This window comes from Lagopus muta, chromosome 11 (assembly GCF_023343835.1).
Source record: "Lagopus muta isolate bLagMut1 chromosome 11, bLagMut1 primary, whole genome shotgun sequence".
NCBI classification, from domain to species: Eukaryota; Metazoa; Chordata; class Aves; order Galliformes; family Phasianidae; genus Lagopus; species Lagopus muta.
In genome coordinates this window covers 6,278,034-6,292,553 of record NC_064443.1, presented here as the reverse complement: position 1 = coordinate 6,292,553, position 14,520 = coordinate 6,278,034, and the positions used below count along the sequence as shown (strand labels likewise).

General features: G+C 44.1%; 1 protein-coding gene across 2 annotated transcripts in view; it reads left to right on the top strand.

Annotated features, from left to right (window-relative positions):
- PHF2 (PHD finger protein 2) overlaps positions 1–14,520 on the top strand; it is an 81,925-nt gene that overhangs the window by 31,002 nt on the left and 36,403 nt on the right. For both annotated transcript variants that reach the window (XM_048957311.1, XM_048957312.1), the window contains exon 3: positions 12,731–12,816. In XM_048957311.1, the coding sequence (XP_048813268.1) occupies positions 12,731–12,816 (86 nt within the window). The remainder of the gene's footprint in view (positions 1–12,730; positions 12,817–14,520) is intronic.

Genomic DNA, 14,520 nt, shown 5'->3' with positions numbered 1-14,520 from the left:
CAGTGGAGGTTTAAATGCAGAACCACTCTGTAAGTTGGATTCTTATGCAAGTTGATGTTTGTAAAATACTCTCAGATCTTCCTGGAGGCCTTCATGATTGCTGGGTGAGAACAGCGGTGTTGGCTGGCTCCTGCAATGAGAAGGAATTTGGCATGCAAAGGGGAAATAGCAGGGCCAGAAAGGAGGTGGGGACTGCATGTTGACCTGTGTTCAAATCCCAAACAGCTGCTGCAGTAAAGCCTTGGATGCACCAGAAAAAACATTCTGAAATAAAACTAGTACAGTAAAGTTCTGAATCTGCATCTTTTGTTAGGGGTGAATATGGTATTAGCACGTTAAATGCAAATGTGACAGATCATTGATAATTGCTAAGTATTTGTTTAGACTGATACATTTTATTCTACAACTATCAAGTCTTCATGTTGGTACCACTGTGAATACCCAGCCTGAGTAGTTGCTAAGTTTAAAAATCAGGCACTGTTAACTCCATTTACAGCTGTGTTTGTGCTTTAACAAGTGCACCAGTGTTACTGGAACCACTGATAGCTCTTTTAATATAAAGTAGCTTTTGAGTTGCCCCTGCTTTCTTAGAGGACTGGTTGGCCAAAAACTGGACTGTTTGTATCTTTTGTAGTTTCTCCAGTTGTCAGAAAAAGCTTCTAATTCAGCATAAGGCAAGAACTGTGTTGAAATCGTTGTCTGTCTTTAACAGATTTTTGATCTAAGAAAAAATCTGATGTTGGTAGGTGTTTGCGTTTGACATCAGGAAAATATTCAGGACTCCGCGTAACGGCAAAGGTTGGGAAGCCATTTTTAAGCAATTATGTTAGCAAAGCATGATATTAAGAGATAAAAAAATGTTTTTGTAACAGCATATTGTGATTCCAGACCTCCTTCTATACATTAAATATGTAAAGATCATGACTCTGTGTTACTCTGACTGGGAGAGTTACATTTTTCTTAAGAGAAGAAAATTAAATTAGTTGTTTGATATATTATTGAGAACTTCTGTTACTTGATGTGGAATTAGATCGCACAGGCTGGTTCTGTGGCACCGAGGTGTTCCCTGTGCTGCCTTAATTCTCAGCTGAGCAATTAAGGCAACTTCTCAGCCCTTTGTGCCCCAGGAGCAGCTCAGAAAGACGAGAACAGGACCCAGAATTTGGCTCATAGTTTGAATCCAAACGCACAGTCAAAGAAAAGAAAAAATGAAGCCAAACCTGTGCTGCTTTATAAGGCACCTGGCTCTTGACCCACACGCGGTAGATGAGGTGAGTAGTTGTTGTTTGTGGAGTGGTGCCCGTGTCCTGGGAACAGCAGCATGGGCTGTCGGGCTGATTGAGCCCTGCAGTGATGGGATGATGTCAGAAAACACGTCATCTGGGGACCTTGTTATGGCCAGAACACATCGCTGCTATTTCACTCCATTCATAACCGCACATTTTAGAGGAAGGTGAGCTGCTTGTGAGAAAGAGAACTGAGCTCTTAAAAGGGTTTTATAAAAAGCTAGAGAGCCTGGAATTGTCTCTCTTGGGTGAAATGGAGATGTTGGAGGGATTGTTTTGTGCTGCAGTCAGGCGTTTGCTGGGAAGCGTTCATGAGGCAAAGCTGTAGAAACTATTTATAGAATGTGAAATGGAGAAAGTGCCCCAGGTTGGGAACTACCAGGCTTCCTTCCATGGCTGGCACCACCCTGTGCCAAGAACCAGCCGTGGGCTTCACGTACCGTGTCCCATGTTGGGAGAACGGCCCAGGGCTTCTCTTGTTCTGCGGTGGTCTTTGCTGGGGTGTTTGCAGCTGGCATTGGGATAACAGGGGGCTCCCCTGGCCTTCCTTGCTGCTCACAAAGCCAGGAGCGGCTGTTCACAGGTCTGAGATGCCAGAAATGGGGCGAGAGAGGGAAAGCTATTGGTTTTCATGCGGTCTGTTGGCTGTGTTGCAGAACTCCCTTTCTCTCCTGATAGCTGAGGCCAGTAGTTTAGAAAGAATTGAGCATGTTGTGTGTTTTGTTCACTAATAATTTCATGTAGTCACTAACATACAGATCAGAGGCTTCTGGGTGTGAATACCACACTCTGAAATCAGATGTAGGCTTCCAAGTGGCTTCTGAAATGCTTTTTAGAAAGCATATCTCAGATTCACTCAGCTGTTTGATTCAAGACCCAAACCCTTTTTCCTTTTTATTTTTATTTTTATTTTTATTTTTATTTTAATTTTTTATTATCTATTTTGGGGAGAAACATAGTTTTCCTTCTAATGTTCTTCTTTCTATGGTGAAGTAGTGGTACAGCATGCAGTACATTTTAAGGGCTAATTTTCTTACCATAAATTTGTAAGAATCTCTCTGAAAGCATTTTGAATGTAAGAAGAGGCTGAAAATGGGTTTTCTGCATCTGAACTGCTGCAGCAGTTTAACATTTTGTGGCTATGAATAGCAGCAATGCAGCCATGTAAAAATAGTAACTCTCTGCAGAAACTTTTCTTTCCTTTGTAATGCCTTGAGATTACAGATATCACTGGGGACTTCAGTGAGTGGATCAGATAGGAAGCGTTCAGAAAAACAGGAAGTCTTATCCACAACAAATAACCTGCTAACAAAAATAGCGACCGAGGACAGATTATCATTAACAGCATTGAGCGTAATAGAGATGAAACTATTACACCTCAGAGAAAAGTATCCTATAATAATAGCCTCAGCTGCTGAACATGATTTGCTTTTCGTGCTTTAAAACTTGTTTTATGACTCAGGCGTGAACGATCTGGATATTGCTGATTGCATAAAATCTGCGATTCTCTGAATGTAATTTAAGTTCTCAATGTCTGCATTTTGTTCCTGTACTTACTTTTGTTTTGGCTTTCCTTGCAATTCCAGGTGCTCCTTCTAGGGGGGAAAAGAAAGTTCAATCTGTTTTAAAAACTCTAGTTGTGATGTTTGCTCTGCAGAGGTCAGCAGACCAACCAGAGCAGCAAGCCCTGGTTTCTTGCATCACTGGGGTCCGAGATACTTGTGCTTAGACTTCTGCAGTGTCTGTGATAAACAAATAAATGTATGCCTTAATGCCTATGTACTGCAGAGATAATATTTTCACACACCAGAAATAGGGCAGATTTCTCACTTATCTAAGAGAGCACCTGCAATAGCCACTAACTCCATGAAGTCCCTCAGCCACTTGCAATTAAAAACATGCTCTGCAGCTGGCTTAGTTGGCTGTAACATTTGTTTTTCAGGGAGGTCCTGATTTCACTCGTTTTTACAAAGTTTTGTAGAGGTCAAGTAATCCATGCTTTCTGCCAAAGAGCTAATTCCCTGCTGCATACCACAACTGCAAACAAGTTTGAAAATAGAATTGCAAAATGTGGTCAGTCAACCAAAGAGCAAAGTTTATCCGAGACAGCAAAACTTGTACAACTGGCTGAGGTACAGGGGAGAAGCAGTGAGAGCAGCTTCTCAGTGTAGTTCAATTCTGTTTCCATTACTGAACCGTAAGGAGCAGATGCAGTCTGTTCCTCTTTCTAAAACGTAAAGGCACCTACTTTAGAGCAAGCAACTTATTTTCAATACAACTGCAAACTTTGTAAGGAGCAGGCAACACCCCTCCTCCCAAAACAACGTCCAAATAACAAAGGGCAAATGGAGGTATCTCACTGCCGTGTCCCTGCGATAGCATTCTCCCCTCTTTCCATGCTTGGAGGGATTGTACAACTGCTTTCAAAGCAGTGGAGAACCACGTTTAACAAGAAAGGAGAGCATTACGTGGGGTCCCTCTTGACTTCAGTTCATGCCCTTTTCCTCAACAGAACTCTGAGGGAAGGCCAGACAGACCCAGATACCTTTCCCAGCCAATGCCTGTGCCCTAGCCCTCCTGGCCAGGGGAATGCAGCATGGCACACTTTCATGGTCCATGTGCTTCATGGCAACGCAGATTTGTTGTGCCTCTTTGCTGGAATAAAACATCTTTTAGCATTTGCTGTTGGCTTTTCTTAATGCCATGTTCCCAAGTAGTCAAATGATTTTGTGGCTGTAATGGGTATAGCAGCTACTCAGAAGCTTGGATATTGTTGGAGTGATTAGAACACAGGTACTGTGTTAGTACAGTATTCCCAGTGCATGCTGCATGCACTTGTTTGTAGCCTAATGGCAGTATTTGTATGGATTATTTCCTCTCTAAGGCCCAGCTGAATGTTGCTCATCCATAGTTTGCACTCCTTTAGACTCTATGAGAAAAAAACCCTGTCCCTTCTGATTGTTGTGCCCTCACCATAGAATCCTAGAATCATTGATACCAATATCCACCCATCCACCTACCATCAACATTGCCCACTGAGCCATGTCCCTAAGTACCACATCTGTGCTTTTCTTGAGTACCTCTGGGGCAGTGACTCCAGCATTTCGTTGGGCAGCCTGTTCCAGTGTCCAAATCTTATCTGTTTTTGTTTGTTTGTTTGTTTGTTTGTTTTCCCCTAAGCTCTTTCAGTTTGAACATTACAAAATTTTGTGGAACTGTCTTGGAGATTTTTATAAGCCAAAGGAGGTTGGTTCTTCCTACTTCACCTACATTCTATGTTTGCTTTGAAATTGGTTTCATTGCCAAGCACAACACACACCCTGTCCAGTCCCTGTGAGTCTTGGCAGCAGCCACCCATGGGTGCAGACCTGTGGAAACCCAAAGGAAAGCGTCAGCTTAACAAAGTAGTTTGAAAATATGTGGATCTGTGAAAACTGGTAAAGGGTAATTCCACAATAAAAGAAGGGCATAAAACTATTAGGGAGCATCCAGAGGACTATGAAGACAGTGAAGGGTCTGTAGGACAAGGTGTATGAGGAGTGGCTGAGGTCCCTGGGTTTGTTCAGCCCAAAGTAGAGCAGGCTGAGGGGGGGCCTCATGGCCCTGCAAATGATTTGTGTGTGGGTCGCACATCCAAGCGCTTGCACAGAGATTCCCATCTTCAAAGCACTGAGCACGTTTGTTAATTATACTGTACTAGCCTTTGAGGTTATCAGGCATTTATTAATAATACTGTTTTATAAGTGGAGAAACTGAGTCAAAGAAGTTATGCAATTTACTTGGGATTAAAGAGAGTCACAACAACAAGTAGAACGTATATTGCTGTGTTGTACAGCAGCACCCTGCTACTTCAGTGCTGCTGTCTGTAGGTCCTGCTGTACAGGACAACCTGCTGGTGGCTCCAGGTGTGCCCCAGAGTGAATCCTCCCAATTTAGGGCTCTGGCTGCCTGGTGGAGGCAGGATCACCTCTCAGTTAGGCCCTTATTCAACACGACCCTTGTATTGGACGCTTGCAGTTGTGCCTAAGCCAGCACACATTGTTTTTCTCCTAACACTGCTTGCATCTGGGTTTTTTAGTGGAGTAGCACTTATGAGTGTATCCTTCTGTTCTCCAAAGTGATTTTTCAACCCATTGCTTAGCTTTAACCACATCTGACAGCAGGCTTGAGGTCTCAAAAAATCCTGTATGTTCTGTAAAAATAAGTAGCTGATTAGATGAGACAGATCGTTCTATTTAGTGAAGGACTTGTCTGTTTGCTTATCAGACAGAGGAGAGCATACATGAGAGAGCCCTGCTCGGAGTTTACCCAGTAACACAGCCACCAGGAGAGCAACGTGAGACTGAAATCCAAAGAACAGCCTGTTCCACCAGATTCGCTCCCCCTTGGAACTGCTTGTTTCTTTTCCTTTTCTTGATTTTTTTTTTATTTTTATTTTTATTTTATTTTTTTAATATATAATATTGTGGATACTAGAGATCTTGTATGTTGCAGTTCTGGATGCTCTGATGTGGACACAACAAATCTCTGTCACAGCACTGGCCCATCTGATAACTGCTGTGTAACCAAGTGACTGTTTCATTTTGGGGGCAGTTGAAACTGCTTTGTTAGGTGAAAATGAGTAATAAACACGTGATCAAATGAGATGTAAGCGCAAGATATCCATTAAAATGTGAAGTGTGGTTCTTTCCACTGCTGACAAGTCCTGATTTTCCTGCAGTACCTATGCTTCTTTTTGGATGGTGGAGGCTTCTGAAACTGGATGGTCCTCTTTCCTGTAAATGGCATCTTATTGTTAAAGAAGAGCATTATTGTGTAACGTGATTAAATTACATGTCAAGAAGTTATACCGGTAGATACCCTGTTGTTAAGGGTTGAGGATGAGGTCAGGTTAATTATTAATTACCACTTTTATGACCAATAACAATGCCATGAATGCCTCTTTTGGTCTGTGACAGCTGCCCCACCTGGGCTCTGGTGCTTTGTCCTCACATGCTGAGGCTGCCTGTGCCTGGCCCTGAGCACCCTGCTGCCTACTCCCAGGCTCAGGCCCTGTGTGCTGAGATCTGGATCCATCAGCACAGTTCCCTCTTGCATCACATATTAATACTGTCTCCAGCTTCTGAGAGAAGAGAAGGAGGAGCATGAGATCAAGCACCATTTTCCACTATTTATAGTCCTTTCTTAAATCTAAAGGGATATGGGAGTTTCTTGCTTGTACTCCCTACCCAGAGGTACTGCTAGTGCGAACCGATCTTTAGAGGACTTTGCTTAAGCTGTTCTCAGCAGCCTGCAGTGGCAGTCACCCCACAGTCTCATTAGGCATCACTGTGCCTTACCCTGTGCAGGAACCCTCTGCTGTTCTTGTCAGATGAGGCAAGGAAGTGCTGAGGGGGAGGACGACTGTATTCCTAGGTCTCCAGGTGGTTTTGGTCATTTGCTGTTTAGCACAAAAGAGAAAGTTGCTAATGGGCTGTCAGGCACCACAGCCTTTCTGCAGTAGGTGTGGGTCAGTGCCCAGTGTTCTGAAGTCCAGGTACCCTCACATGGGGCTGTGCTCACGACGCAGAGCACATGCATTGTAGCAGAGGGAAGCACTGTGCTGCCCTGCAAGCATGAGGCAGAGGTTGCCCTATGCTTTGTCCTGTTGAGCCCTCATGCTTCAAAGGTTGCATGCACATGGCGTGCAACATGTTCCTGTGTGTCTGGAGTCGTGTTCATGAAGTAGCTAGATGAAAACTGCTGCTGAAGCATGAAGGGCTTACTCATCCATGTGGTGCCCTTCCAGGTTTGTGGCGGGTGATGAAAGTGATTTGGGTTTGGACTGATTTTGGGAGAGAGGAAGAAGCAGATACATGGTTGTGTGAAATAAGGATTGAAGTGTCGTTTTTTACCAGTGTTAACATTCTTAAGTTTTCAGCGTGCATCTAGTGAAGTGGCAAAGGATGGAGATGGAAGTTAAACTAAATACGTACTCCAGCGTTCTGTTTGGTGGTTACAAATCCTGAACAGTGCATTTGGCTGGAGATGTGGCAGACACTGCTGTACCCAGCAGTGAGCTCTGAAGACTTGTTCTGTGCTCAGATCCTGCTGGGAAACCTCAGCAAATCTCCTCAGTCCTGCTTGTGACAGGTTCTTTATCTGTAAAAGGTCCGATTGTGCTGGCCTCCCCTGTAGATAAAGAGAATGTATTTTAAGGTCTGCTTTGTGAAGAACGTGTAATGCTCTAGCAGAGTTTCTTACGCTCTGCTCTGCAGCAAGAAGCAGATAAATGATATGAAATGAAAGCTAACAGGTTACATCTGCAGTGCTGCTGCATGGGCCTGTGTGTAGGGATGGGGTCACTTTTCCTTGCTCCAGCACCTGGGGCTGTGGCTGGGGATGAAGTGGGACTGGGACTGAATGGCTGCAGCAGGCACAGCTGACTGCAACCCAGGGGCTGCCCCAGCTCCCAGCTGTGCCATCCTGCAGCACTTCTTAGAAACCTCTGTGCAAACGCCATTCATTTCGTGTTGCTTTGCAGTTTGTGCCATGACTGGTGCTCATTGGGAACAGGTAAATGCATGGCTGGTTTGTATTCAGAAGTTTTCTTTAGGTATCACTAGATTTTATGTTCTTTCCCACCAAGTTACCTTTTGTTGATTATTTTTTATATTTTTCTCTACTTGTCTTCTGTTTGATAATGGTTATTACATGATCATCATAGAATGGAATAATTTTAACCCATTAATTAAATGGGTCAAAAATTACTTATATGTCATCTCATTGAAGCCTACAAATGAAGGCCATCGTAGACATTCATGCCATGAAAATTCATGTGTATCCACCTTTTATTATGGTTGCCTGACTAAGAAAGTCATCAGCTTTGTCAGAACACTGAAATCTGAGTCCCTCTTCATGGTGAGCACAGGCAATTTTATCTTTAAGTGGCAAGGTGCAAAGATTCTAATAAAAATATAATTTCTAACTTCTGATTGCAGATGTTTCTGTTTGTGCTATTTCTCACTTAAATTGCTGTAAAGTGTGATATACAGGTTTAAACGGCTACCATATCAAAGGCTTTACATTTCATTATTACTTGTTAAAATTAAAATGCAGTTGTAGTAATAGTGCTTCACTTTTATCTGATTATCAAATGAATTTTACACTGCTTCAACATGAATTAAATAATTTTAATAACATTTTGAAGTCAACTACTAAGTTGCTTTACATCATCCCAACAAGATACTCTTGGATACGCAATAATTAACCTCTTCTTCCATCCTTACTGCACTTCAGCAGAGCAGTGGAGGTTCTCTGCCTGGGGAGCAGTGGGTGGGAGCTGCTCCCTGCATCGTGCCTCTCATTGGGTGTGCGTGTTAGTGCCAGTGTCCTGGGTAATGAGACTCTGCAGGACATCTGGGAAAGGTTTTCCTTCATTAACCTTCACCAATTAGAAGTTTTCTCCTTCAAATATGCTTCGGGAACCTGATGCTTTCCCCAAGAAGAATGTGTTTGTTTTGGCAAAGCTTCCAAATTGCGGTATGGTGGCAAGAGATAGCGCTCACTCTGCGAGTTGTCAGGAAGGTCTGTAAAATGCTCCACTGGAGAGAGGATCATAGAATGGCTTGGGTTGGAAGGGGCCTTAAAGATCGGGTTCCAACCCTTCCATGGATAGAGGTGCCAGCCAAGTACCAGATGAGGCTGCCCAGGGCTACATCCAACCTGGCCTTGAGCCTCCAGGGACAGGGCACCCACAGCTCTCTGGGCTGTCTGTTCAGCACATCACCGTCCTCTCTGTGAATAACTTCTACCTGACCTCCAATCTAAATCTCCTCTCCTTCAGTTTAAAGCCATTTCCCCTTGTCCTATCACTATCTACCCATCTGGAAAGTTGATTTCCCTCCTGTTTGTAATTGTATATTCCAAAAGTATTGGAAGGCTGCCTTCTCTTCTCCAGTCTGAACAAGCCCAGCTCCTTCAGCCTGTCTTCCCAGGAGATGTGCTCCAGCCCTCTGAGCATCTCTGTGACCCTCTCTGGACCCTGTCCAGAAGATCCATATCTTTCCTGAGGTGAGGGTCTCAGACCTGGACACAGTGCTGAGCTGTATAAATGCAACGCTATGTGGTTTGTCAGCTCTTGCAGCAGAACAGGATCTTACTAGGATGTCAGCACAATTTTGGGGTGTTTACAGGCTTTTTGAAACTGATTCTTGGCCTGTTGATACAAATGACTCGAACTCTGCTCCCGCTGTCGTTCCCAAGGCCCTCAGCCCTGCCTCCTGCTGCGTGCTCCCTGCTCCCTGCCTGCCCTCCCATTACAGGAGCTGCTGTCTTCTCTCCTCCAGCTCCACGGACTGCATGCAGGATGGCAGCCATGCCCACACGCCATGCTGTCCCGGCACTCCGCTCCCTACACCTATTTCCAGCTCAGGCTGTGCTTTTGTGAGCTCTGCCTCAACGCCACATTTGCAGTTTTCCCTTTCTGAACCTCTTATGCCCACTTTTACCTCATTGGCAGATCTGAATAACTGCACAGAAATGCTATTGAGAGCTTTTCCAGTTCCTTGCCACTGATGGCAGCGCATCCAGGGTTTGTATTGACAGATTAATTTGCGAATCAGTGCAGCAGGGGCTGTTGCTGGAGGCTGCTCCCCAGCACGCTGCGTGGGATCCTGCATTGTCTGACTCCAAGCCCGTTTGATCGCTGTAGGGGGTCAAATGTTTGACTCCAGCCTTTTTTTATGTTTGTATTTCTCTCAGGCAAATAGAACTGGGGAGAGAAAAAAAAAAAAAAAAGAAATTGGAGGGACCGAAGTGGAGCATTCTCACGAAAAAATAGTTGTAAAATACAATGCACCTTTTGTGCTAAAGTTTGTGGGTGGAGGCAGGGCTTGAGGGAATGGACAGTGCCATTCTGCCGAGGTTCATGAAATGGCTTTCTTCACCTTCAGAGATGTTTTGATTTTATTATATTTTCCACTGGTCCTCTTGAGGAACAAATGCACACGTGAGTTACAGAGGACACTTCTCCAGGACCCTGCTGGCTTCTGCCTGAGGGTGGCATGCTCCTCATGCTTCACCTTCAAGGTGCAAACGTGCTCTCAGGCTTGAGGACAGGTCACTGCTGTGGAACTGACAGCGGCCCAGCAAAGTCTCTCTCTCTGCTAACAGGAGTGTTCTTTAGGGACTGTCTTTAACTATGGGAATTCTATTTTTGTGCCTATATTCACATGGCAGTTCTGCCGGTGGAAGCAACTGGCAAGGCAAGCACTATTCCTTGAGACAAGAAATTGGTTCATACTTAAAGATCATATGAGGCATTTCGATAGCCTGGATTGCTTGGGATGTTTGTGCTTGAGCTTCAGGTTCAGTAAAGTTAGCAGTTTCTGGCTGTGAGCAGCTGTAAATGGCCAAACGTTCAAAAGCTGTGTTGTAGCTGGAAAAGTTGACTGCATCTTTAGAGGACCACTCGAGTCTGAGGACAGTTATTTTTACTCTTTCATTTTGTTCTAGCTAAATATTTGTACTTGCTCTCAGAACAATAGCTCCCACCACACTGGAGCCTTTGCCCATTGCAGAGCTTTTCATACCTCCTTTGTAGTGATCCATGCGGTGCCCGAGGGTCTCATCTGCTTAGTTTAAGCTAAATATAGACTTTTCAAGCCCTTGTACAGAGCCTAATCCATACCTTTACTAAGCTTGACAAGCTGAATCCAGTGACATAAGCAGCTGATGCAGCTTTATGGGTAGAGGAATCCCCCACATTCTGTTACGCCTGTTCTAATCTGCCAGGGTTTGTTTAAATTTCCTAGTGCTTAATCTGGAATTTCACTGCCTGTATGTACTTGACTCCAAGGGCTGTGTTGTTGTGATGATTTTTTCCTGTCTGCAAACTCAGTCTTCAGTTTTCCGTGCTGTCTGCCCAAGGAGACCTGATGATTTTGTGTATTTTCAAGTAACCGTTTATTACAAAAAACATGAGCCAAATCTGTGATTGCTTTTACGTGATTCAGAAATAGGTTAGTGTTTACCAGCAGTGCTGCTGCTCTGTTTGCAGGTTGCACTCACAGAAACAAGAATTTCTCCAGTTTGGTTGCTCCCACCTTTGCTCTTTGGTTTGGTTAGGGCTGGGTCCCATACTTGCAGTGGTGGCTGCAACAGGATGAATGTCCGCAAAGGTTTCTGGCAGAATCTTGCTTTGACAAAACATTTACAATGGGTACAGAAAAGATTTATTTCCACGTCTCACCCTCTTTGTCTTTTTCCAGCTTGGTGGGGTTTTTGTGGATGCTGTTTTTCAAAAGCAGGATCTGTGGCTTGTAATCCCGATCTTTACAGTTGTGTATCACTGTGTGACTTCAATCCAAAGTGGTTTCAAACCCACCTTTGTTAAAGGCAGAGGGTCACGGTGTATTTTGTTACCTACAAAACCTGCTACCTGTTGCCTATGAATTCTGCTCTTCCTGTGCTCATCGCCAGCAACGTGCAGGAGGGCTGAATGCTCCTGTGTGTACGGAGCTGAAATTTCCATGGTACATGCTTGAACACTTTCCCTGGCAGAAGAGAAATACTGGAGTGTTTTGATGACTGAGGAGCACTGAAAAGTATTTAGGATGTGTGGCAGAGAAGGTGGCTGTGGTCGTGGGGTGTCTGCCTGGTTTTTGCAAGGACTGGGGTCCCCTTGCCTGCCAAACACTGATGGAGCTGTGGCACAAAGGCTGCATCCCACAGCACCAAGCTTGCTGCAAGGAAGCGGAAGGAGTTTTCATACATTACAAAAATGTGCCTTTCAGTCTGAGCAGCTTCAGGCAGAACAAGCAGGAGCAGAATCCTGTTTGCTTTTCCTCCTCTTGGGGAACAGTGCCATTCCAGAATTTGATTTTTTGGCTGGCTGCTCAGTGCTTTGACTGCACAACACCTATCTTGGGTACTTCATTTCTTTGCAGTTCAGTTTTGTTTTCCCCCAGTGCTGTGCCCTGCCACTGGCTTGCACCCGCATTGTGTGTCCATAGGCTGTGCTGCATTCTTATGTACGTTGTGCCATCCAAAATAATCTCAGTGGGTGTTCCAGCAGCTGCCATGATACAGCCTATACTCTTGGCAGCCAGCAGGGCTGTGATCTGTGTGTCTGCTCTTTATCTTTGTATACTGTAATGAGATGGAACCTACAGAAGCCTTGCATAGGGTGTACCTTGGCAGGAGTGCCCCAGTAGCGGTCCATACATGCCCAATAGTGCCCTTTGGATTGGTACTTTTCAGCCCTGCATCTCGAGCGTGGACTGCAGAATGTCTGCTCTGACTGTACCAGCACAGCAGTACCTGAGCTTGGCTTTGGTATTGCCATGCGTGGTCAGCATAGGAAGCACACAGCTGATAGGGTGGAGGGTTTATTTCATTACCAATTGCTTGCTTGCTCGGAAATGGACTCAAGCTGATGTCATATTTGTCTTTAAATATTCCAGCTGCGTGGGTGTTGAAGAAGAGGAGGCGCCAGATATTGACATCTATCATTGTCCAAATTGTGAGAAAACTCACGGGAAGTCCACTCGTAAGTATACTTGCTTAGATAGATACTAGACGTTGTATGCTTAAAGAAAAGGAGGGGGTTGGGTTGGTTGGTTGTTTTTTTTGTTATATAAAGAGGCATTTAACTAGTTTGTGGCATAAAAGTTATGAATTCAAAACATGATGTAAAAAAAGATGTTGGTGGGAAGAAACAGGATTGGATTCTGGAGATGTGAGTTCTGTTCCCAGTCCCAATGAGTCTTGGGCAGTGCATGTGAGCTAATGTGAGCACTTCACTGTTCTGTTCAGTCCCAGACTGTGCAAGAAAAGAACAGTTCCTTCTGTGAGCACTGTGAGGCACCTACTGCTGTGGATTAGAAAAACCCTACAGAGGCAGCTAGCTGTAACACAGTGATTTTTTAAAACTGCATGGCGTTCTTTGTCTTTTGATGAGAAGAGTAAGAATCAATGTGTTCTGCTTGGCCTGGGTATAAAAGTGCAGCAATTTCAGCAGCAGTCGAAATTGCAGGATGCACCAAGGGTGCCAATTCTGGCTGTTATTTCACAGGCAAAAGTTCTCCTGAATAAAAGTGACAGTTGATCTCAGTGGGAGTTTTGTCTGGGAAAGAACTGTGGGATGTGTTTGCTTTTGGTCAGATTAATTTACAAATTCTTTCTATTACACAATGGGGGAAAAAAAAGAAATCAATTGCTGTAAAAGATTAAATGCTTTACTTGAAAGCCATTTATTGTAAATAAGCAACAGCGTTGCACATTTCCCTACTACTCTGCAGTGTTACAGCCACACACAGAGGAAGAGCGCTGTGCTCATCTCCCAGGAGCACAGAACCGTAATGTTCCTTTTCAGTGAGAAATAAGGGATGGCTGGAAGCTGCTTTCTGCTCTGTTCAAGCTCAGTGATACCAAAAACAACCAGTTTTTTTCTGCCCTGTCTTGAAAATTCAGGTTTAAAATATTCCAAAAATAAAAGAGGAAAATTCTGAAGTGTTTTGTGGGCAAAAAGTTGAATCGTTTTTCCGCTTTGGCTCTTGCAAACTGGAAACCTGAGCAACCTGCAGCTGCTCCATTTCCCAGACAGTTTGCTACAACTGTGGTACAAGCAAGGCACACACAAACTGGGCTAAAAGCCCTCGGGAGGCAACTCATGATGATGGACTTCACAAAGTCAGTATGTCTGTTTTGATTGAATGAATCTGCCTTTGTAGTGTTTTGTTGGGAGATTCCTAGCAAAAAAAAACCAAAAACAAACAAACACCAAAAATCACAGAAAAACTGTCAAACAACCACAAGTTATCTTAGAGGGAATAATCTGCCATTTTAGAATGGGTTGTACTGAAAGGTACAACTGGTAGAGCTGCAAACTGTGTGAGGGCCTTGTTGGGCAGGCCTTCTAGCCTCTGAGGGTTTTGGCATTGAGATGGCCAGTGCTTTGATTTTCTTCCATTTTGCTTTGAATTAGGAATGAGAGGCAGCTACTTTTCAGTGTGAGGGGGGGGAATCAGACAGAAGTAGCCAAAGTCAGTAATCAGGAATTAAACATAAATCCTTTTTAAGACATAATCTTAGAATTCAAGAAATGGCAGTTCCAATAAAAAGATTACAAGTTTAATATACCAGTCAAGATGAGGAGAATTAAACCAACCGCAGTCCTCTGAAGGTCTAAGAAGGCTTTTGGCTATTTAGTTCTTTTTACTCCAGATAGAATCTGACTTGGCAGTATGACCCT